Below are 25,975 nucleotides of genomic sequence, written 5' to 3'. Positions count from 1 at the left end.
GAACCTAGGTTTTCATGAAAACCTACGTTCTCATGAGAACATAGGTTCTCATGAGAACCTATGTTCTCACAAGAAACCTGGTTTCTTGGGATTTCATAAACCTAGTTTCTCATGAGAACCTAGGTTCTCATGAGAAACCTAGTTTCTTGGGATAATGCGTCAAACTGCTCGCCATAATTAACCTCCAGTTGTCTCCCATTGCTTGGTACACGCTGGCGGCATATGTGTAAAATGATACGAAATAGGCGTGAAACCGTGAATGTTACTCCCCAAAAATGAAATTAGTAAAGTAATCAGTCGACTTTGGTCCTAACACGTTAATAAAAAAAGTAAACTGTTTATCAAATACATCTTTAATTGTAAATATTATTTTGAGACTAAAATTGAAACAAATTCAGATCAATCGTTACATAATACATTGTTACAGCATTAAATGAGTTTCAGATATTCAGTTCCCTTGTTCGGGCCTTAAACGACTGTACGGTACATTTTACTATTTTAAGTATGTCTGTGATAAAGTAAAAAATCATTATGGTATGAATAAAAGTTTTATCTCTATTGATAATGTGTAATAATGTATATATATATATATATATATATATATATATATATATATATATATATATATATATATATATATATATATATATATATATATATATATATATATATATATAATATAATATCGTAAGATATCGGCAACATTGCAAGAAAAACTTATGCACTAAAGACTTTGCAAACATATTTCAATAACTTGAGATATCTGCAAAAATAAAGTTCTTAACGGCGTGTTTTCATTCTTTCCAGCCCGTGTGTAATCGTATAAGAACCCCATTGATCCTGCGCCCTGAATAATATGTGTCCCGTATTCAAAACGAGCAAGTTTACGCCGTCCGACGCGTAATTCTGAAAACCTAGGTTCTCATAAAGAACACCCAGGTTCTCATGAGAACCTAGGTTCTCAAAATGAAAACCTAGGTTCTCGGAGAACCTAGGCTCTCAGAGAACCTATGGTTCCCAAATGAAAACCACGGATATGGCAAGCAGTTCGACGCATAATCCAAAGAAACTAGGTTTTTCATGAGAACCTAGGTTCTCATTCTGAGAACCTAGGTTTTAAAATGAGAACCTAGGTTCTCATGAGAACCTAGGTTTTGAAATGAGAACCTAGGTTCTCATGAAAACCTAGGTTCTCATTTGAAAACTTGGGTTCTTGAAACCATGTGCAATCTTCAAGCGAGAACCTAGGTTCTTATTCTGAGAACCTAGGTTCTCATGAGGAACCTAGTTTCTTGGGATTATGCGTCGAACCGCTTGCCATATCACACCAAGTTCCACACAGTTGTACTAATGTTGTAATTTCCGTAACTGTGATGAATTGTGAACGATGAGTGGAGCCATATGCAAGTTAACCATGTACTCACTCGTGATTCGAATGTGTTATTATTTGTTCTCATGCTACGTTATTCACACGTTAACTGCTTAGATATACAATGTACCTGGATATTTTTAGTTTGAGTTTAGTGAATGAATTGCGTAATCAAAGAATATCGCTTTAAATTGGATATTATTGTTATATTGTTCATCTTACAGACTGAAATATTGCAAAGCCATTTAATGATACTATGTATTTGGCGTCAGGATTCCCATTGTCAATATGACGTTATCGTGTAGATATAACTTTTCTGGTCAACGGCGTATAGATTACCTCCCTCATTTGCTTTTATGTTGGGGATAAATGTTGGTAGGTGATATCCAAAAGGGACACAGCCCATGACATACACAATGGAAAACAGGTATAACGTCCAGCCTCCCTTCAATAACGAATGACCGTCTTCGAGTTACAAGCCTCTGTACTTTGGTGTGAAGTGCTCGGTGTAACGTCCAGTTTTCAGTTGGTCGCGTTATCGGCCGACTAAATTTACAAAACATGTTTGGCAAATCAGTGTGTGCTTAGCTACGCTAAGGACGGTAAGTCACTATGCTAGGAACGATTACCGCTGCTTGTGTATTCTTCACTGCAGCAGACAGCCTATAATTATGTAAACAATAGGTTTAAAAGCTTGTGGGACATATTGGCCAGTATAGATTTTTTAACAGCTTGTGGGACGACATTGGTAAGTTTATCATTGAAATTTGTTTATATTGGCTGCTTTCAGGGAAAACGGGGTTTAATGCTGCATTAAAAGTCTGTCATGTGGGCAAAATGGTTTCCTAATGATTTAAAGAAAATAGATAAAGTATTAGATACACATATCACAACATGTGTAGTTACACATGATTAATTTTTGCTATTCTTTAGCAAGGCAACCAACATTCTAAAGATGGTTGCCAGTGCAGTTGTTATTTTGTCTAAGTTATCTATACAACATAAATATGAGGAAAAACAGTCACACGCATCTCGACCTGTGCTTTAAGACACACTCTTTATTATTTGAATAGGTTGTGTTCATTTCAAACTTGCGATATAAGCTGTATCATAAGTTTACAAACTGAGTTGCTTCTAAGATTATGCAATAGCGAACAACGGCAGTGCCTTCTGCGCTTTGATTAAATATTGAAGTATATTCCAGAATAACAACGATCAAGTTGAAAACCAATTTTAAAACTGAAACAAAACCGTAATGCCATTACTATAATTGTTTCATATTTACATTTATTGTTTCAGTTCTAAATTGTGTACACACGTTATGTATCTTCGTTCAAAAATGCGATGGTTATATGTATATGCATAATTCACACACATATCGCATTGCTTTTCCTAACGTACGAAATGCTGACACATTGGTATAGCTGAATGCTAGTTTCATTAAAAATACTGGTATGCCGGGCCAACAAGTGTCGATGTTAAAACTTTGGTAAATATAAGTAAATTAAGGAAAACAACAGGACAAGTCAAATACAGTTTTATCTCAATAAGAGAGAGTGACCAATAACAAAAGAGTGTACTTTCTTCATTTCTTATTTCTTCAACAATCAATCGAAAGATCTTTTTCATGTACACCATATTAATATATTTTTCATTAAAAGCTTTAACCACTCGTCTTGAGAACACAGCACAACACGAAAATATAGAAACGAGCAAAACACGCAACAAGGTTTCCCTACTGAAATGCAGCTGTGAAATATAAAATAAATAACCATACACTTTATAACAATGTTCTTAATATAGCAAACCTCTTATAATAGTTCTTAATATATTGTATAACGCTCAATTGAGGCAATTTTTAAACCCAACGTATATACTTTTTGATATTTTTTAAACATTATGTTATTCAAAGCTCAACCTTACTGTTGTTAAGTAATCATTTGTGAACAAAAGGACACAATACATAAAATAAAAGTGATGTTGATAGTCAATACGCCCTCAACATTTCGAGTTGTTCTGTACTTATTCTTTGTGTATGTCCATTAATACATAAATAGTAAGTCACATAAATCAGGGGGCGAGATGGATGGAAAGAAAAGGTATATACATTCCTTAGCTCTTTTGTCTGTTATTACCATTAATTACTTAAGTTAGCTAAAAAAAATCGGTCCTCTTTGTTGTGTTTTTATAGTTATTTTGAAGTTATGACAACATTAGTCACTCGATGCCATAGGACCAAACGGTCTTGAATAAGACCGTTCATACCTCCGGAGATCACTTCGTGTACTGAACGAAAATGATGGAAACTCGTTAGTTCTTGTTGCCATCTCGTTATCCCGGTTACCAACATAACTCGACTGCCTGCTTTCGTTATCGTTTACGTTATGTGGAGAGAACGTGTATTCATTCGGTCTGCTCTCCAATCTGCGCATGTTCCCTGTCCCAATGTCATCAACGACACTGGTTAACGGCAATTCATCGCAAGTGTCTATTCCACGAAGTTTGCGACTCAGTAAGTCGTTCATTCTCGTCATCTCCTTCTGAGACGCTACCAGAGTTCTGTTTTATTTAAGAAAGTATACACCATGTATTCATGTTTGTGTTATATACAAGTATTTTCTTTCCATGTCTTGCCTTTCAAACAATTTAAATAAACAAAATAGCAGCAAAACTAATATAATTAAATTAAAAATGCAAGAACATCAAAAATGAAATACAGATCAGTCATTCAACACGCGTCTTTTTTGACACGTTTCATCTTAGTATTTGATGCAACAGCTTACCTATTAATTAGTAGCAGAGCAGTTACTACGCCAATCATTCCACATATCACAGCTGTCATTATCACTATCACATACACTTTTATATCTGAAACATATGAATAGCAACGCTTGAAAGGTTAATGCATTTTTGTCTCACTAAGTACCAATGATTTGAAAATATAATTCATGATTTCAAATTTAACCACAGTAAAGTAAATTTCAACAATTTGAAAACGTAAATAGATTTAATACATATATACCAGAAAATGTTCCCAATAGAGATTCTGGTTTTGGAGTTTGATCCTTCAATCTTGCCACACGGTCAATGGAGCTCGACCCTAGGACATTTGTTGGATTTATTACAGATGAAGCAACGCTTTCAGATGATGTAGTAAACGACAGACTATCTGCATGACCATAGTGAACGTATTCGGGTAAAGGTGGCTTGGTATACTGTTCGACAATTAAGTGATGGTTTCTCGAAATCACTTGCTGGTTGATGTTTGTAAGACTGAATTTTGATATGAGGAACTGTTTTTCTGATACAGTTGAGAATGATGTCGAAATTGTTTGTGAATGTGTGGCAGACGTTTGCTGACGAAAGTTCGTCAAACTTAATGAGCTCGATTCTTGATCAGTTAAGAAAACATTATTTGACAGCACAGAATTCGGCTCTGTCACCGATAGTACGTGTTTTTCAAAGGATGCCAAATGTTCCAAAAACAGACGTCCAGAAATGTCTTCAGTCGACGGTTCCACGCTGACTTTAATTAAAGCCGTTGCATGCATAACATTTATAGGTAAATCGGATAATGACGAAGTTATATCAAAATGCACTATTTGCTCTGTATTTAAATATGTCGTTTCCGTTGTTTTAGAAAATTCTAACTGAGCGGATGTGGAGTATTGGCTGTTAAACAACGACGTTTCTTGAAGAGATTCACGAAGTTGAGTTGTTTCTATTGGTGTGAGTAGACTTGCTGTTGACGTATCCAACGTGGCATTGTAAATTATTGACTGTATGTTTGGATCTGCAAATAAAAAAATATCGGTTTTGGATGCAGGAAAGTCCTGCAAATGTTTGGCTTTGTTATTATAAAACTGGATGTACCAGAAGCACTTGTAGTATATAAACAGTGTTGGAGCTGTGTGTTGTGATAAAAAAATAAATAACTTGATTGAGACACTTTCAATGTATACTTACCTTGAGCCTTTTCAATAAATACATTTGTCCATATGTTCGAGTTTATATTAAGATTTTGGGAATTAAGTTCACTTCTGTTGACTGGTTTTTGGAGCAGATTGTTACACGTCTGGTTCTGCCAAGAATGCGGCTGGGAGATGAAGCGCTCTCTTGTCAATACTAAAAGACGCCTTAAATATTATTTTATGAGAATATTAAAGAAAGCAATATTTATGGTTATCCAATCATACACAAATTGTGTTTAATGACGATTCAAACGTGATTGTACGGGGAAATGCATGATTTTTACTAGCGACTGTCATATTGAAAACAACCTTACTACATGTGTATTTATTTAAAGTAACTCACTGGTTAAATTACTCAAGTCATTGTTTCAATTACCTGAAATACACATTGTTACATGCCTAGTATCACAATCTTCGACTTCATATTTAATTGTGTTTTCGTCTTTGTGTGCAGATATACATCTTATGTCATCAGAAGGGTCAATCTTGAGGTTATTCACGATATCAAAAAGTGCGTTTTTGTCTGAAAAGTATTTGGTAAGGAATTAATTTCATATTTGTTGAAATGTCACATCTTGGATTTGATAATCGGTAGACATATATACATACAGACAGGCAGTCAAACGGACAGACAGACTGACACATAGGCGAACAAAGATGTTTCTGTTATACTTACCAATTTCATATAGTGACCAAAGAAACGTATTTCTTATTAGGCAACCGCAATTCGTTTTTGCATTTCCTGTGCATGGTTTCGCAATAATTGTGCCGTAGCTTGTTTTACTATTCGTATTTGGATCACATGCACATTCCATAAACTGCAATGACAAGTAAATATATTTTAAAACTGCTACCTATTATCCTATTAGATTTTACTTTAATATGTCTATAATGATGATTCTATATTGACCTAGATAAACCACGTTTTTACAGAACCTGTTAAAATAAATGCAATACACATGTGTTGATTCAAGTGGAAATATCGGTCTTGTCACAAAAGTTGTACATTTTGTCGGATTGTGATATTTTAAAGTAGTTGAAAACAACGCCGAGAAAAATAACACTAATGAAAATTATTTCCATATACCTGTAAGGCAACGCTTGTCGTTGTGTTTCCGCATGCTTTAAAGCATGTTGCCGGACTGTTATTTGACAAGTTGAAAACCGTTCCTCTGTACGTTACATTTCGGCATCCTTCAATTAAAATATAATATTCAAGTTGGCAACTGTTGACTTTCGAACGGCCAACATAAAGCCGCAAACAGTTTTCTGATTTAAACTGTTACTAATTAGAACAAATTTCAATTGAAATCCTAACTGTCATAACGTAAATTTGTAGAAAATTCATATTTTACCATTTGCTTGAATCAACTGTGGTGACTGTGAAAATGCTGCAATGTAAAATAAATAAATACATATATTATTTCATTATAATATAATTTAAAATATCAAACTAGGTCATAAAAAGATATTAGTTTTGATTTTTTTTTTGCATTAATGTTTTTATTTTCAAGTGCATTAACTAACACATCTCATTGAAATCGAAATAAGGCTATAAATAGAAACATAAATAGAAATCCTTTGTATATAGAACAATGAACACTATTAAATTTAATAACCAAAATAAGGCAAACCAATAATTCGCTTTATATCTCGTTTTTACTCCCCGCAAATTTTCTAAGTGGAGCCCTAATTAGGTCATCCCGTAAAGAAATTTCGCATCGAGTAAAGTCGAGATATAGAGCGAATATTACTATGAAATAAAAGCCAGTAGCTTTCTGTCGATTATGGCTGGAAAGTGAGCCGAATAAAAAATAAAAATAAAAGTAATATAGGGTATAAAACGACGAAATATACCTGCCTCGACATGGACGTCGCCACCTTGTCTGTCACGTGATTACCCCCTCTGATTATATACAACAACTAACGAAAACAGTTAACAATTGTATTTTTGCTTTAACAAAACTGACAAAACAATGACATAACCGGTACGCCATAGTTTATTTAAGACGCGTATGAATACAGTTTATGTAAATTACCGTGTAAACATTTTAACCGGGAACACAGGATTCCGACACGCTTACATTAATGACATCGTTAATCCAATGTGCGCGGAATGTGAGTCATTAAATGGGTCGAAGTAGTCCGGCTAGTATGGTAATACGGAATTGGAAACAGCGAGTAGCGTAATACGGGATTTTTTATTTCAACGATTGATACAACCTGTATTTTGTTAAATGCATTAAACAGGTATATAATAACAGAAAAAACGTTCATTGTAGGCATTAAACAATATGGTCGATCCAGAATGTTACGTCTTAGACTTATTAGATACTATTATTTTTTGATATCCTGTTTTTTTATAGAGAAATACCAGTGAATTAAAACTTTTATTTCACGGTTTCAAACAATTCAACAGTAACAGTAAAAATTATCGAGCAAATTCAAGCTTGAGACAATGTGAAATACATCAGAATTACTTTATTTAATAATCCTGTGTTCTTGCTCATTCTGCACCCTGATAAAATAAAAAGAAATTTTTTGGATTTGGTGGAATATTGCCTTTAATTCACACGTGATCATAGAAGATAATATTTTCACGAGTTGCACAGCTAGGATCACGCGTGAATTAAAATCAATATTCCACAAAATCAAACAAATTCAGGGTGCATGATCAACGGGGGTTTCAGGGTTTTACACACGGGCTGGACAGAATGTAAACACACCGTTAAGAATTTAAATTTTGCAAATATCTCAAGCTGCATACGAGGCAGTTTTTTCTTGCAGTTTGTGCCGATATCTTGAGATTTAAGAAAACACCTTGATTACGTCTAAAATCGGTGACAAAATTTCACATTGCGTGACCAATAAACATGTACATAAATGCAGTACACATCGAATTTTTGTCCAAGGAAACATGCTTATTAAATAAAGTATTTCACACTGCCATACGCAGGATAATACACTCTTTTTATGCACTAGTCACAATTGTTTATTAAAAATGTTAAAAAAATATTGGAAAAAAAGCATACTTACCGGTGTGTTTACATCCATTACGGTGTAATTTTGAACCCCACAAAGTCACGTGATCCTGTACCCTGAATATCCTCTATATACTTATTCTAATAAATACACACTTGCTTTACCTGTTTTTGTGACCATCAAAATGCGAATGATCTGTACCAAGCGTAAATGATGAGATTCATCCATCAATGGTTCTGCAAAATATTATATTATATGTGTATGACGCCTTCTAAATAAATAAATAAATAAATGAATAAATAAATAAATAAATAAATAAATAAATAAATAAATAAATAAATAAATAAATAAATAAATATTGTGTTCTATTATTTTAGATCTATACAATAATACATTATAATACATTATAATAAATTTTACCTTAAGACTACTATTCCCATCAATATAATCCTCCTATCCGTTGTTTACTCCACAAACAAGCTTTAAATGCAAAGGCATTATATGTTTATGCTTTAATATTGACTACATCCCACAAAATTGATAATTAAATTAGAAAAAACAATGGTAGAATAAGGTTACATTTGAGCAAAATAAGCGCATCACCAGTAGCCCTCACAGTTTTTATTGTGTCATTTTTTAATGTTCAGTTACGTAAAATAGCTGACGAACGTGTTGTATTCCAAAGATATCGAGTAACATTCACTGTCAGGTCACATCTCAAAGATAACACCATGCTATCATGATAACTTTGGAGTGTCCCATAATGTATGGCCGATACCTGCAGTCATTATAAAGTTGGTTTCTAGTCCTGTTCGTAACAGTATTCGAATAATTGCCCGATCGCTGTTTGTGATAAAGACGCAGTGATTAACTACTTTCCAGAAAATAAAAACAAATAAATAAAGTTGGTCAAATCAGCGAAGGGCTTGCCAATCTACAAAATAGTTTTAAGTGATTTTTAGCGAAGTTAAATAACGTCGATTATAACTGCACAATATTTAAATAATTCAGTGGAGATTATTTTTATACATGTTATCGCAAAAGGTTTTAGAATAAAAATATGAACACTGTTAACAAGTGTAAGGCATTAGCAATACATTTATTTGGCGATATTGATGGCTTCTGCATTAGAAGATTATTTCAAAATCACAGTGAATAAAAAAAACATGTTTTATAATTGACGTGATACTATATAATCCGCCCATACTATTATCGGGAATGATTCATACAAAGTAATGATTCCAACAGAACATATCAACATGAGTGTTGTCATTTCATGTAGTCTCTCCTACCAATGATAGTCATGTGATTTAAGAGACAGTTCACCATACTGTATCGCTGCATGTATTATCTGCGTTTGATAGTCTTCGATTTATTTCAAGGCAGAGAAACCTTATTTTAAGTTTTTTGAGATGTATTACGATCTTGTATAAAATATGTTAAGCCGTCATGTGTATATACGCAAAGACTTTTGCAAAGATTATCGTATAATGTTAAAGTAAGAAGTCCATAATAATGTGATGCAATGATAAAGGATTACAATGAAATCCAGTTACAATGTGTTTTATTTATTTTATTTTTAGATGTAAAGGGATATCAAGCTGTTAAGCTCAAATTGGAAGCAAGATTAGAACAAACAAGACAAAATGAAGTATGAACGCTCAGGCAAAGATACACCCTAGAAAGCTAGTAGGCATAAACGGATATACGTGTACATATACATAAATTTAACAACAATATTGATTTTCTTTTGCAAACTCAATATGAACACCATCGTTCTTGTAATGAGTTTGCTGACATTATACAAGATTCATACCGTCATGCAACTGGTATTTTTCTGAAAGTCTATGCTTCGATACAATCTGATGAAGGACCATACGTTATGATACGATGTGATTCATGGCCTTAAAAAATGAGTCACAGATTAAATCTTTTTGATAGACTTATAATGCAAATTTTGAACTACGGCAGTGAAGTTTGGGGCTTTTCTAGTGGTATGTCTATTGAACGTGTTCATATCCAATTTTGTAAACAAATACTTGGTGTAAAAAGAAGTATGCAACATGTTTTTGTATATGGCGAACTTGGTCGTCTTAATTGTCAATCTGCTAGATATGTTAATAATATTAAATATTGGATTAAGTTAATTAGAACATCAGAAAATATGTTTATTAAAAAAGTCTACTTAATGTTGGTGAATGATTGTAATGTTCATCCTAATAACATCAACTGGTGTTCACTACTGGTATATTTGCGGAGAATTCTCTTGAGACATTTACTTAAAACACTTAAAAGGGAGATCGGTCTGTAATTTTCAACATCCTGAGGATCAGACTTTTTGTGAAGTGCACAAACAATTGCTTCTTTCCAGCTCCGTGGGACCCTACCATTACTAATAGAAAAATTGAAAAGATTTTGTAGTGGACCTGAAATCTCAGATGCAATTTGCTTTAGAACTTGACTATTTATTTGGTCTGGACCTGATGCCTTTCCCGTTTTCATCACTTTAATGGAATCCAAGACATCTTGACGGGAAATAATGAGATCTTCAAAGACGGGGCAATCTGGCTCTTGGGAATGTAGGTTGTGCATATGCATACTTGGTGTAGTTAAAGTAGATTGAGATTGGAAGAATGAATTAAAAATATTTGCTTTATCAAGGAGTGACTCATATATGGTACCATTATGAATTAAGGGAGGCAACTCGTTTTGTGTGGTGTTTTCATTTGTGATTTTTTTTATTATTTTCCAGAAGTCGGATGATGAGTGTTGATTTTCACGTATAAGTTTAACGATTTTCAAAGTGCATTTTTTTCTCTGATCTGACAAGATTATTAACAATATTACGTTGTTGGCGAAAGATGTGCCAGTGTCGGTCTAAATTGGTAGCCTTGGCTTTTTTGTATGCTCGTTTGCGGCGTCGGATTTCCTTACGAATATTAGTATGTAGCCATGGCGATCGGCTGTTCTTATTGTAACTATTTTGTTCGGGATTGTAGCTTCGCAGAGACTGATAAGTTGACGTGTGAAATTTGAAGTATATATGTCAATATTATTATCACAACAACTGTTCCAATCGAAATTCTGCACAAGTTGTCTTAGATTAGTGTAGTCCCCATATTTATATCGCCATATTTTACGTTTAAAATTAGATCCAGCTATTCTATTGAAGTTTATGACGCAGTAGACTGGGCAATGAAATCGAAGTTGCTGGTTAAGAAAGGGTTCTCCAACGCCGCTTTTTAGCACTTTCAGGGAAGATGTTACTATAAAAAGGTCAAGAATGGAATTCGAGGTTTCAGTAAAAAGTGTATAAAGGATTCTGCATGGAAAGCATAATATGAAATGCGCCACAGTAAAGTAGGTCTTTTTGCGTTTACGGTCAGCGTAGGCCAGACCTGACTGCGCAATGACGATTTGATTATATTGATAAGAATATCGGTTTCTTATTTACGATTTAAAGGGTTAGGTTTGAAAAAAAATGTGCATGCAAGCATCACAAAACGATCATAATGAAAGCGTTAAAGTAGAATCAAATAAATCATCTTTCAAATATTAAGTCATGTTACCTGAATGGTCTTGTCTCTGTCCTCTTCTGTTTCTGATATACATATAGACGATATCCCATACTTTTATTCGACAATTCACCGTAAACAAAACTTACTACTTCTCTGCTCAGGAAGTAATGTATGCAAAATCGGAAAAAAAGATAAGAGCATCAAAAGGATTATCGACAACTATGTATGATCTGCGAACAAGCGAATGTGAGAATAATTCTGTCTTAATGAGTTATCAATATATACAACAAATAGGAGGATCCCCAGTATAGAACCTTTGCAAACACCTGCAGTTATAATTTTTATGGGTATAATATGCAATCAATCATGACGTTATAATTGGTTATGTCTCCCAGATAGTCAGATAACCCTAAACAATAACTTGCCTGAAATTCCACTAAGCCGAAGTTTATGAATGAATCCACCTCGTCACTCCACCAATTTTCTTGCAGAAAGAATTATGTATAACAACTACTTCATTGACTGTCTCGTCCTGCTTTAAAACGAGAGTTTTACCCTGTATTTATGTAATATCCTTTCAAAAACGTGTTTTTGATGCTAAAAGTGAAATACGTATACAAATACCCCGGTAACCACATCTTGGGGACAGGAGGTATGCAAGTGGCGCAAACATGTGCACCATTGGACTAGTACTGAGCCAAGATAAAAGTTGAACAGATATAGAAAGGGTTTAGCTATTTCGTCTACGTTTTCTTTAAAAAAAAAATACTTGTTAGATCGGGAACTATGATACAATATATAAACTCTTAAGGGTAAATTATGAAACCCTTTAGTAAAATATAATCAGGCACTTAGCACAATAAGTAAACTGCCTATAATATATTCAGGCACTTAAACAAAATAATGATTTAACTTCATGTGCGTCGTTTGGTTACAGGATTTCCCTGGAGCGTGCTACACATAAGGCGTTAAGTTTATAGAAGGACAAACAAAGTCTTCACAGTAATGGATGCGCTCCGATGACCATTCCAGATTTAATCCATAGTTCATCAAACCTAAAGTTGAAAGGTCATTAAGTCATTATGTCGACTTTGAAGTTTAATGTGATTTCATTATGTAGCTCATCTGATTTAGATATAAAAAGGATCCAGGAGCATGAAGAATAGTATTATATAGAAACTAACTTAAAGTGTTTTTTTTTAAAATGGCAGGTTGAAGTTAAAGAAGGCCTATATAGGGTCGATTAAAAGCTTCATGAAATGTCATCGGTTGACAGAAGAAGACGTGAAGACTCGCGCGTGCACGCGAGAAGATTTGCACTCTGAACTTTGATTAGTTGTATAAGTCTTTAGTCATCTCACTTTTTTCTGTGATAGCTGATTTACCATTACTTAGTGCGTGTTCTCATGTCAATAATTAACAAATGCCTTATTTGAATAAAAGGAATAACAGAATGGCCTTTACAACGATGGCATGACCAATGTCCATACAAGTTATGTCCACCAGGGATCGAGTCCGCTATCCTCGGATACGTATACCAGGGATCTACCAACCGAGCTAGCCGGTCCGTCTCAAGTGAAGACTTTCCCACAAAAAATAAGTTCGTTATACATAGGAACTTTCGCATACATTTTATCATTTGCGGTGAAACAAGATCCTTTTGTTTATACAAAGTCTATTATCAAAAGGCTAATCTATGGCCTTATTTGAATAAGAGGTATAACAGAATGGCCTTTAAAACGATGGCGTGACCAATGTCCATACAAGTTATGTCCACCAGGGATCGCGTCCGCTATCCTCGGATACGTATACCAGGGATCTACCAACCGAGCTAGCCGGTCCGTCTCAAGTGAAGACTTTCCCACAAAAAATAAGTTCGTTATACATAGGAGCTTTCGCATACATTTTATCATTTGCGGTGAAACAAGATCCTTTTGTTTATACAAAGTTTATTATCAAAAGGCTAATCTATGGCTAAATATTGTTAACAGAAACAAATATAACGGTCTTTTAATGTTTATCAAAAATGACTTTGCCCCACCTTCCCCTATGTACCGATTTTTCCAAATAAAAAATTGAAAACACGTACAATTTGTAAAATTAAATTTAAAAAAATATAAACATCGAAAGTCTTCCTGGTTCGTTCGTGCGCTTTTGATTGGTCACAAGAGCTATGAGAATATTGAACAGATCAAAGTGCTTGTTATCTGGATACCATGATAAATATTACGCCGTCCCTTGCAAGCCAGACAGGGCTATCAACCGTCTTTACATATATCTAGTTACGGCAGCCTACTATGCAAGAGCAATCTACATCAAGATAAGCCGTGTATTTCACAACATTATTGACAAAGATATCCATACGATTCATTTCGTGTGACTAGGATTGCAATATCGGTTCAGTTTTATTAAGTTGACCATGAACTGTATTTAACCTTGTTTGCACGTGGAAACATTCCACGTCTGTTCAGCATTAAATACTAACTAATAAACAAAAAAATCATATAACATTGTTTCTGTTTCATAGAGGACACAGTTAGGTGCTTTTGGTTCAAAAACATTTTTTAAAGAAACTCTAAAACAATAGATTTCATGCATAATACTTAATATTTATGCAATTATTGTCATTTGAATCCAAACAATATTGGTTTTCATATTTAATCAATTAAATTTCGAACATCTGTAGGAGTCAAATACTGTCAGCAAAGAGTTTGTTTGCAAATTATAAAATAGGCACATTAGTTTTAAGATTTTTTTAAACAAAAAGCTATGAATGTGGCCCTACTGCAACGTCGAATTAAAATTTGAACAAGTATTGCGAATTGTCAAACATTAAAATGGCAACAAGCTATCTCTTTTGATATATTTATTATTACATGGTTAAGACTGACGATGTACTACGTACAAGTCGTAATAAAATTTCTGTTCTGTTCTTCTCAACGCTTTTGTTTGTAACATTCAAAGTAATAAGTCCAAACAACCTTTGAACAGCCTTTTGAGGCAAACCATGTAAGCAAATATGTTTCTTTCTTGAACAAAAGTTATGTCATACATTAACATACATGTATATGCAGCATATGTATTAACGCAATGCAAAGTCCTTAAAGAACTTTAAAAACTGCCAATGTGCCACTATAACAACATCAAAAATAGATATAACATTGCTCTTTTTGATTTTAAGAAAATCCAGATGATGACATTCATGTAAAATCATTCGCGAATAACAGATAAGCTCTGTATGTCCTTCCTTAAATGATAAACGCAAATGTATAGTAAACGAGCACTTTAAAAGATCGGATGAATATGTCAAGTGGCCTGTTTTCCATCGAGAGAACTACTTTCTTTGCACCCTGGTCAAGTAGCATGACCTTGATGTCTCATATAAAAAATGGTCCTGACATTTTACCTTTTCGTGTTCCATAGAAAATTACACAACGAACGACTCAATAATTTATGATAACAGTTGAACCTTACTTTTCGAACACCATTATTTTGATATACTAGTAATCGGAATTTCGAAATAACTTAAATTTCTATCGTTAATTTGAATTTTGTACTTCGAAATTATTTGTATTTTAGACTATTTGTCTTTAGTCGCAACAAACTGTAATATATATATATATACGAGGACATACCAAATACCATAATACCATATTTCCAGGGCATCAGCTTTTACATGTTATTATCTGTGGGCGGCCATCAGTTATCCGGCGTAAATATTTCCAATCAAATAGCTTTTCTGTTAGCATTTAGTGGAATGATTTTGAGAAATCCACTTTTGATTGGTAATATTCACACCGGATAACTGATGGCCGACCGCAGATAATAACATGTAAAAGTTGATGCCCTTGACAGTTAAGTTAAAAGCTTTTGAAACACATCTATAACTAAATTAAATGCTCTCTAAATGTATTAAATCTATACATCGCTGTATACAAGTACAACATAAGCAATATTATACACGTATTTATGTATTAAATCTATACATCGCTGTATACAAGTACAATATAAGCAATATTATACACGCGTTTATGTATTAAATCTTTACATTGCCGTATACAAGAACAACATAAGCAATTTTATACACGCGTTTATGTATTAAATCTATACATCGCTGTATACAAGAACAACATAAGCAATAATATGATTATAGGTGCTACCTAATTTACGGGCAAAAGCTTTTTAAGTTTTTTTTGATAACCATGTATTTTAAATAAATATATGGACATGATTGTGTTCAAAATATTATAATTGTTGCAATAATTAAGTAATGCATCCAAATAAAAAAAACAATCTTAAAACGAGTTACATGTTCCTAGCTTAAAGATCTAGCATCTTATACTCTTTTTGTTTTCTAGCCGCAGGAATTTAAAGCTGGTTCCGTGGCTGTGGTATAGAGGATGGGGTGTCTCCTAACTGGCTTAGTCACTGGGAGGTCTCTGTATTGATCCCTTAAGTGGAAGCATTCTTTAGATAACCCTAAAGACATACTATGGCGTATCATTTGGGTTGAAAGTCAAGAAGACCTACAAGGTAAAAAGAGAAATGTACGTCGAAGTACAATAATTGTACGTCGACATACAAATATAAAATACACTTCGAAGTATATATTTGTACGTCGAAGTACAATTTGTACTTCGATATACATGTTTGTACTTCGATGTACAATTTTTCTGAACAGCCAATCAAAACACTTGTCTCTTGAGCCGCTTTTCCTTCAGAATTATTCATAATAAATGTTTAAAATCTCTTTTTTAAATGAGGACAAAATGAATAAAAATATCAGAATGGCAAAAAAAACACATAGAAGTTTCAAATATTTTATGCATTGAAATAGATGATATACAAATTTGAAGAAGATTAAATTGTTACCTTTTTAAAAATTATTCAGCATATTGTGAGTATTTATTGATAATGCGGGGCAGAGTATCACGACCGTCCAGCGCATAACTGTGTAGGAAATTCCCAATGGTAACCAAACAGTTACCAAACGATAACGTGATAATTATGTATAATAACCTCCCCGGTTGGTCGCTTTTTGTTATATCCATAATTTGCATAAGTCAGAGGTTAACTCCGCCACGCCAGGTCAATAAATACGCACGATATCTATGAGTTAGCGGTCGATAGTCGCATAATTTGGTATAAATTATAATAATAATAATGTTTAATAAATACGCACAATATCTATGAGTAAGCGTTAAATACGCATAATATCTATGAGTAAGCGGGCAATAGTCGCATACTTTGATATAAATAATAATAATTATGTTCACTTTAAATATCTCTAAAAGCAACAGGTGTAAGGTGTCTTCTGATTGGCTAACCTTCAAGGGTCGGTGAAAATTGTACGTCGAAGTACATTTCTAGTTCTACCTAGTAGGTCTTGTAGACTTTCGATGCCATGGTATGTCATATAGACACTAAGTTCTGGTCCTACTCAGGAAACAGTTTGTTTTATCAAATGTCTCAATTCAACTTAACAGCTTGCTAAAGCAGTTGCATTTAGTATACAGTACACTGATTGAACATAATCAAAATTATGTGATGTGTCAAATCAATTTTGATTGACAAATTTGACAGGATTGTAACAGCATAACAACATACTTGTTTTGCAATTAAAATATTTAATAAATACAGGTATCTTGCAGGTGTCTAATTTTCTTTCGCACACTATTGTTGAATAGTTTAAATTTTGTCGCCACTAAAAAGCTGCCCATTTTGTTGCAATTCTTACAATGAAAACACTAAGCTCTATAGTTGCAATTTGAATGCAAATATTAGAATGCATCATGTTATATCATCGATATTTTTTTATTTAAACATTCAAATAACACATAACACAGTACATATATAAAAAGTGGTATTGTGTGGAGATACAATACACTTCACATCATTTATTTGCACATAAAATAATAGTTACAAAATAAGTAATACAAAAACACTGTCATCAACCTACAGTACAGGAATATTTACGTATATGAAATTACAAAGTGATGTTATTTTATTACCTTTTACAAAATTAACAATGCTGGTTTTGTACTAGCCATAAAAAATTTATCATGGATTAACAAGTAACAACCAATTTATTAATTATACAATATAATAGAAATCATATTAAATGCATTATGAATTTACTAAACAAGCTTTTTGCTACTGTTTAGAATTACACTACTGTTTAGAATTACACTATCTTACTAAAAATGATCACAACAGGTACTTAGTGCTTTTACATACTTGTGGTAAGTTTTGTATTACTAGTTTGACATTTATTGGCAGACACTTGTCGATAAACAGACTAAATATGGATGGGAACTTTAATATTTTTTCAGCATAATTGCTTTCAAATTGTTAATTTAACAACCCTTTTGTAAGTTCTATAAAAATTCACACATGTCCCATCCAAGTAAACCAACAGAACCAATAAAGATCACCACAGATAATAGCTGTGTGTATAGCTTGGAAATTTTGATAGTTCAGGAATCCCTCCTTTGTTGATTTCTGTAAACCAAAACTGTCAGTTTTGATGGATAGAATGGCTTGTGTGATGCCCAGCTTTTGCCTTGGCAGAACAGCTTCTAAAAACGGAAAACCAACAAATATCTTAAAATTTGGTCAATAATGCAGATAATTTATAAATGTCTTGTTTTTTTTGTTTATTTCGAATCTGGAAGATTTTTTACGTACGATTGTGGTACGAAAATCCAACGGTATTGGATTTTGTGGTTTTAGGCCTAAACTTATTATAGTGATATGTAACCTTTCGGGATATCGGTACAGTGCGAGCAGACGAGGCATAAATACGTTAAAAAATAAAGCTTAAAGACTAAAATGTTAGATCTGAATATCTTTAAATTTTGTTAATAAATGTGTTTCTAATGGATAACAACGACAACTTACCAGAATATTGCTCATGATCACACGTAAAACTTCTTTCTGAGAGCGAATGGAAAATGCGTCACGAATTCTGACAAATAAACAGTAGGGTGTCGTTATTGAAATACCGCGAGAATACTGGAAGATTAGAGATGCCAACTATAATGTGTAAAACAAATAATTTTTTAACAAGCGTTTGTGATTTGTCAGGATAATAATAACAATAAGATATCGAAAAGATCAAAGCAAATCAATTCGAAAGAAATCTGAGATTCGGCAATATATTTAAGACGGGTTATGTTGACGTTAATTGTGTTTGGTAAAGACTGTCACTATATGTAGTGAACCAGTCTTCGGCTTTACCCACTCAAGAGTATTCAGGGGAGATAATTGAGTAATGACTTATTTCTGGAACGGTTGCGAAGGAAAACAAATAATGCGAGAATATTAAGTGCGATTCGCTACACAATTATGATGTCATTGATATAATTTTTCCTGAGGTGTGTATTTACATGTGATTTAGCATATGTCAAAGTGTTTTGATTTGTTCAAGGTCATAAATAGCATCGCGAAAATATATGTCGCGTGGCAATTTTTTTTTGAGACGCATCCATATGTGGTATTCTTATGTAATTTTATGTCTAAATTTCCATATGTATGAACGGTAAACGCCCGCTTCGCGGGCTTTTGCCCGTATTATACACGCGTTTATGTATTAAATCTATACATCGCTGTATACAAGTACAACATAAGCAATATTATACACGCGTTTACGTATTATATCTATACATCGATGTATACAAGTACAACATAAGCAATATTAATAAAATCAGAATAAGATCCGAATAAGCTTGTGACTATCGAGGAAAGTATTATGTTTAAATAACAAAGATAGACTTTGGTACAATTCGGTCCCAAGTACATTTCAAATTATTTTTTAAATCTGAAGACGTTTTGCTTTGTTGTATCGTTAAAAGTTGTTGATATTTTTCAAAGGCATACGTAAAATGAAAGCTGCAACGCCCCTTAATTACCATGTTTTTTTTTCAACGAATCAACATGCTTTTGAGGAATTCGATAGAGTGCCTACTTAAGAGTACTTTTGTGAAAACTTTTGTAGCAATCGAGCGAAATGAATATTGTCAAGGTTTTAATAACTCATTAGCTCCGGGTCGCCATGGTTATACGTTGAAATATATTTATTTGAAATGCAGGACTTTACAGAAAATTACTAATTCAAGATTATCTCTGCAAAGTACTGTCGAAATCACTAAATGCTAACAGATAAGCTATTTGATTGGAAATATTCACGCCGGATAACTGATGGCCGACGGCAGATAATAACATGTAAAAGATGATACCCTTGACAGCTTCATGCTCATCTCATTCTCATTTTAAGTGGAATAGCGATCCATACAACTCATATAATACTATATATATTTTTTTTAAAGAAACACCTGGGTGAACACTGATAAAGAAAATATAAGTGTCACTCTGCTAATACAAAAGCGAGATATCGCAGAACACGCAATCCTTGGATTTGCAGCACAACATTATTTCAGCAGTACTAGCCGGTACGATATCTCGCTTTTGTATTAGCAGAACAACGAATAATACTAATGTATTGATATATTTAACGTCACCATTAACATAACTGCAATAACGACGACTCATATGTGACGCTCCATGTATCATGATAGCGCATTGGATTGCCTCGTTATTTCAGAGAATATCTTTACAACGTTTGCCAAGGTTTTAAAACAGAAATAAATGAAATATTAATGGTTTGGCCTTGATCACATTAATCAGGTCTTCTAATCGATATGGATAATCGAGTAAATCCCAATCCTTATAGGAAGATCACGTTACCGCTGCTTGACGCCGATAGCGACATACGGAATGTGACAATATCGTTTTCACTGATATCTTGGTAATTTGTTGGCAAACTCTTTAATATTGTTTAATAAAGCTACGGAACAGTCATTAGGGTTATTAAACAAACGTTGGGTCAAAACAGGGACTGTTTTCTTCAACTGGGTGTAGCTCCTGCATTTTTTCTAAATACGAACTTGCCAAACAAAAAACAACAACAACGCACTACTGCATAGTATTTTATTTATTTATTTTAAGACGTAGGAAAAGACAAATAATAACGAAACCGACAGTTTCGTGGTGAAATCGTGTTTTAAGTTAAAAAATTCAAATAATTTACCGTAAACTTAAACAAACAGTAAACTTTAGACTTTATTAAGATCTAAATCACAATGCATCATCTTCATACTCAAATACAAATTATTTTTCTGATACATTAAAACGAATAACAACACAAAATTATACAATATAAAATGAAGTCAAAATCATTATAGAAAAAGAATCTATGGCAAAAACGCATACGTTCATTTGAGGGGCTGATGAAATATATTAAACAGTTTTATTGAGGATCGTATATCCTTTAACTAAAGCTTCTTGTATATATTTACATCAAATAGAAATATTACTTAAATATCACAAAAAACTAATAACTTGTTGAATTTATAAATAGAGTTGTAAATATAAAGTTAATATATGATTTTCTTAAATCTTACATACACTTAATTCAGCAAATAGTGCATTTTAAAACAGAAATGAAATAAATACACATCTTAAGTAATATATTGTGTAATTGACAATACGTTTTTTTCATTTCAAAGCTTACGATTTAATATAAAGTAAAACGTCTTGAATCGTCAATAACGAGGTTCCTACAATAGTATAAATAAAACGCACGTGCATAAACAGTTTTACTATTTTCACTCAGACTTATCACTAACCAGGATTATTACATGCGTATCACAAAAAGCACAACCCTGTAAAGAAATGTATCCCTTATTACAGTAACAGTTCGTCTTACAAATATGAAATCATCTTGACAAAGATCAACAAAATAAGATAAATTTATAAAAAGAATAATAATGTGTGTATTTATTATTTTGAGCAATTAAGTAATACTTACGGATCACTCTGTAATTGATTAATTGATAAAGTTGGAAAATCTTTAAAACTACACAGAGGCACATGGTAAAATGCATTATACCTTAGATAATAATACTCAAAATTTGCAGCAAAAAGTTTCTAATTAACACAGTGTACTTACTGAGCTTAAGCAAATGTTTATTTCAAAAGTTAACAAAATTTAACACTACCACGTGAAGGTAGATAAAGATGTGCGCGATGTTCTAAGAAAGTACATTCTAAAGTTTGAAACAAACTAGTTTAACATGGACAATACTATAACAAAATATAACTAGTCTTCTAGTGGCTAGTTCTAGCCGAACAGAACGTACAAACACAGTATACATCAACGCAATAATATATTGAAGCTCTGTTAGAATAAATTAATTGGCCCATCTTTATCATTCTTAGTCCAAAATAAGGTCACCGTCAAGGTACAAATGACGACAGGTGATGTGAGTGTTCTTAGTGTTAAGTAGAAGTATTAAAGCAATAAATTTGTATAAACATTATTGATCATAGACGAAACGCCTCATTGTGGCATTACTAAATATTTGGACCGTTGTAATCAGTCCAAGTCCAGAAGTTGGTCAATGTCGAGGTCAATATGAAGGCGATGTGGATGCGTTGAGAGCCGTCATAGACCAGAGGCAATGGAATTTTAAGCAAGCGGTATTTATTTTAACGCAAACGCGTCCTTGTTGTTAACCATTTAACGAACTTAAAAAATTATCCAATATCAAGGTCAAATTGAGGTAAGATGATGCATGTGAGTGTGTTGAATATGTTCCACTATTTGGGTTTAAGTATTTTTGGCCTTTTAATTAAGTCTAAGTCAATAAGTATGTCAATCTTTAAGTCCAATTGAGGTCAAGTGATGTGGGTTGGTTGTGAGTGCTTATAGATGACATCAGTGTAGGGATCAAAGCTGTGTAGCGAGCGGTATTGATGTAAGAAGATTGTATTAAAATATACTTTGTACCTTTGCAATGATTTTAAAAGTAAAAAGAAAGGCTCTATGTCAAGGTCAAAATGAGATTAAAGTATATGTTGAGAGTTTCCATGTATTACATTTATGCAGGAATGAAAGCTTTGGGATATGAATGAATGATGTTACACGAAACTCGTCAACTAGAGTTTATCGTATTAATCTAGGGTTAATCTCGTTTGGACAGATAAACGGAAGAAATAAAGACAGACAAAACGGTATATGCCGCTCAGTATCACTATATTCATCGAGTATTAACGCAAACAGTGTGGTATGCAAGGAATAACCCTCTCGGCACCACTAGATTCCTTAAGCATTATAGCAGACAAACGGGTATGCAAAAATAACCTTAGAATACAAAACATGGCATCTATTTATCTAAGAATAACTTACTTATCACATAATAAAAACATGTATGACACTAAAAAGTTGATTTAATCGCACCGTCCGTGCGTTATTTAGTTAGTCCGTCCGTCTGGATTAGTTTCCGCTCAATAAGTCAAGTTATTGTCATCAGATATTCACCAAACTTCATGAAAATGTGTAAGGCAATAACATCTAGGTCAAGCTCGATAATTGGCCAAATTGACCCAGACACTCCTGAGTTACGACCTTAAATCATCGTATTTTTTGTTCACGTTTCCGCTCAATAACTCGAGCAATTGTCATCCGATCTTTACCAAACTCCATGAAAATGTGTAAGGCAATATCATCTAGGTCAAGTTCGATTATCGGCCTAATTGACACAGACACTCCTGAGTTACGGCCCTTGAATCATAGTAAAATTGTATTTTTTCTTGTTTCCGCTCAATAACTTGAGCAAATGTCATATGATTTTTGCCACTCTTCAGAGTAACAGGTACAACATGTGTGTCTACAGAGTAGCAGGTACAACATGTGTGTCTACAGAGTAGCAGGTACATCGTAAAGTGTCTACAGAGTAGCAGGTACGTCGTGAATACGTGCGTTTATATAAAGAGACTAAATATATACGTCTCCAGATGTGTGATCTTTGATCTTTTGCTAGTATAATCGATATGGTTCGTTATTGTCATGTCTTACCATTATTACAAATTAAATTTACAATGCATAGTTTCCTAAGTGTTTATTAAATGTTATGCAGAAAAAAGACAGTCACATGAAAATCCCCTATCATAATAACTATACAAGGACTATACAAATCCTTCAAATGTCCAATGCTACCATTACCGTCAAGCGAGCAATGTGGCTGTTGCATGCGAAACGTTGTCTTTGTATGATGGTCTTTGTATGATGGTCACTGCCTATGAGCCCCGCGACTTTTAGGTTCCCGTGAGACCGTAACGAATGATTTTTTAAATACATACTTAGCTTAATCTAATGACTTGACAAAGCCAATTAGTTTATATCAATGTTATGTTCCGATTAAAAGTTTCACGTTGTCTTATTAAGTGAAAATCATTTATTTTTTGCAAAAGCGTATCGTTTTAATGGTGATGTCGTTTGCAAGATATTCATTAGGGGGCTTAGACTGGAGTTCCTTGGGTTGAAAAAGTTTACACACACAACGTTTGTCTTCTTCAGAAACATCACCTTCAGTAGACTGACTATCAGTATCACAGATACCAATGTGCGAAGGTCCAGGAAGAGGTTCTGGGAGGGGGGCATTACTTTGATTGACATTTGTTTCATTTGTTTTTGTTTGTTTTCTTTTGTTGATAGGAGAGACTGGTTTATCTTTGGAACGTGGTAAAGGCTGTGATAATATTTCTTGATTTAAGCAATCACTGGTTATTTCCTGACCAGACACATTGTTTCTTTAAGTCTTTTGTAATGTATGGTGTGCTCTCTTCATTTCAATTATGTTTTCAGCAGTTGTAAAGTAATTGTCAATGCATTGCTGACTGTCAGAAGCCACTGTAATTTCTTGAGGAACAACACAAGGAATTGATGGCTTAAAATGTCAGCACTTATCACAGTTCTATTAAATGGAAAAAATGCCAGTCTTTTCAAAGGCAGCCCTCAGGTTATTCACAGATAATGCTGTCACATATGCATTGGATGCTTATTCTGCAATATTGTATCTTACGATTTTTGAAGATGGATGTTCTCTGATAAATTGTTGACATGTATAATTATATATTTTCTGCAGAGGTCCATAGCAGGCTACATCAAGGGGTTGAAGCATGTGAGATGTATGTGCTGGAAGGACAAACAAAATTATGTTGTTTTTCTTTGCCCATACCAACACACACAAGGCCATTGGTGTGAGATTTGTTGCCGTCAAATAGGATGATAATTTGCTGAGTAGGATCAGATCTTTGAATGTACTTGATGAACTGGGATTGTAAATATTCCAGAAAAATGCTTGAATTAGACCAGCCAGTCATTGACATAATTGCATCTGATCCTGAAGAAGCACCTTAATGTTTCATTCATTTTCGTACCCTTGAAAACAAAGAAGGGAGGAATCTGTGTCCCAATTGCGTTACCGCCAAAAATGACTGTGATTGTTGCTGTCCGTGATGAGGTGATTGCGGGAGCTGATGCATTACCACTTACTATGTATGGTGGGGCATGTTCAGTTTGAAACCCTTTTTCATCTATGTTATATATACACTCAGGTTTGTCAATAAGGTCTTTACTTTTCAGCACATTTTCTAAATTTATGAAATAGCTTTCAACAGCATGTTCATTGGAAGCTTCGGCCTTCTTTTAGCTAACCCCCTTGGTTTTATGACTCTGAGCTCCGGCCACCTGCTGCGCAAGCCCTTAAACCATTTCACGGTCAATGGTTTGTCCCGTGTTCACTTCTTATGTAAATGTATGTAAACATATGTAAAAATGTAAACAAATGAGAGGTTCGAGAAGAGGCGAGGTGCGAGAAGAGGTACTTTCACGATATAACGAAAAATTAACTTTTCTGAAAAAAAAATCACTATTAAATATGTATATATAACAAGGTATCCAACTCGAAATCACCCGAAAACAGGGTGCATCACTTTGAACAGCCACTACTTCATCAATTCAGGGACCTATACAAACAAACTTTGTTTGTATAGGTCCCTGATCAATTTTGCAGCGATTTTCATGAACCCGGTCTTATTCAACGCAGAAATGAATTTCCTTTCTGGAAATGTATATATCTTGTTATATTTCTACACATGCTGGGTCAAATTTTAAGAAACAACACGATACACAATTCGCTTGACCTACTTGACAATGATCGGACCGTATTTATGAATGAAATTTCCAGTTGTAAAGACAAACCTTCGCATTGGACCAATGAAATCACTCGTAT

General features: G+C 33.6%; 3 protein-coding genes across 10 annotated transcripts in view; 2 read left to right on the top strand and 1 right to left on the bottom strand.

The window, feature by feature from the left end:
• LOC127879193 (uncharacterized) overlaps positions 1 to 25,975 on the top strand; it is a 341,912-nt gene that overhangs the window by 43,326 nt on the left and 272,611 nt on the right. The window lies entirely within an intron of this gene.
• The window catches only part of LOC127879229 (glutathione S-transferase-like), a 252,638-nt gene that overhangs the window by 94,938 nt on the left and 131,725 nt on the right, over positions 1 to 25,975 (top strand). The gene's annotated exons all lie outside the window — the stretch shown is intronic.
• Positions 2,892 to 11,949, bottom strand: LOC127879085 (uncharacterized). Of its 5 annotated transcripts, none has more exons than XM_052425696.1 (10): positions 11,892 to 11,949; positions 8,487 to 8,558; positions 6,696 to 6,731; positions 6,428 to 6,534; positions 6,017 to 6,158; positions 5,717 to 5,863; positions 5,336 to 5,494; positions 4,392 to 5,162; positions 4,153 to 4,237; positions 2,892 to 3,928 (listed from the first exon to the last, which is right to left on the bottom strand). In XM_052425696.1, the coding sequence occupies exons 1-10, from the start codon at positions 11,932 to 11,934 to the stop codon at positions 3,583 to 3,585; spliced, it is 1,908 nt and encodes a 635-aa protein (XP_052281656.1). In that variant the 5' UTR covers positions 11,935 to 11,949; the 3' UTR covers positions 2,892 to 3,582. The 5 variants fall into 5 exon arrangements, with proteins under 5 accessions (XP_052281656.1, XP_052281673.1, XP_052281663.1 ...); XM_052425713.1 differs by lacking the exon at positions 11,892 to 11,949 and adding an exon at positions 8,902 to 9,059; XM_052425703.1 differs by lacking the exon at positions 11,892 to 11,949 and adding an exon at positions 8,743 to 9,029.

The sequence above is a fragment of the Dreissena polymorpha genome, chromosome 1, assembly GCF_020536995.1.
Source record: "Dreissena polymorpha isolate Duluth1 chromosome 1, UMN_Dpol_1.0, whole genome shotgun sequence".
Lineage (NCBI taxonomy): Eukaryota > Metazoa > Mollusca > Bivalvia > Myida > Dreissenidae > Dreissena > Dreissena polymorpha.
Note: the sequence above shows the minus strand (reverse complement) of the source record. Positions and strands in the feature narration are given on the sequence as shown.

What these genes read in the sequence shown, in the direction of transcription:
- LOC127879085 (XM_052425696.1), bottom strand. Translation starts at nt 11,934, where the DNA reads ATGTATATCAGAAACAGAAGAGGACAGAGACAAGACCATTCAG. An exon ending in ATTTATTGAAAAGGCTCAAG is followed by an intron (nt 5,163 to 5,335) that starts GTAAGTATACAT and finishes TTTTATTTGCAG; the next exon opens with ATCCAAACATACAGTCAATA. An exon ending in TCTATTGGGAACATTTTCTG is followed by an intron (nt 4,238 to 4,391) that starts GTATATATGTAT and finishes CATATGTTTCAG; the next exon opens with ATATAAAAGTGTATGTGATA.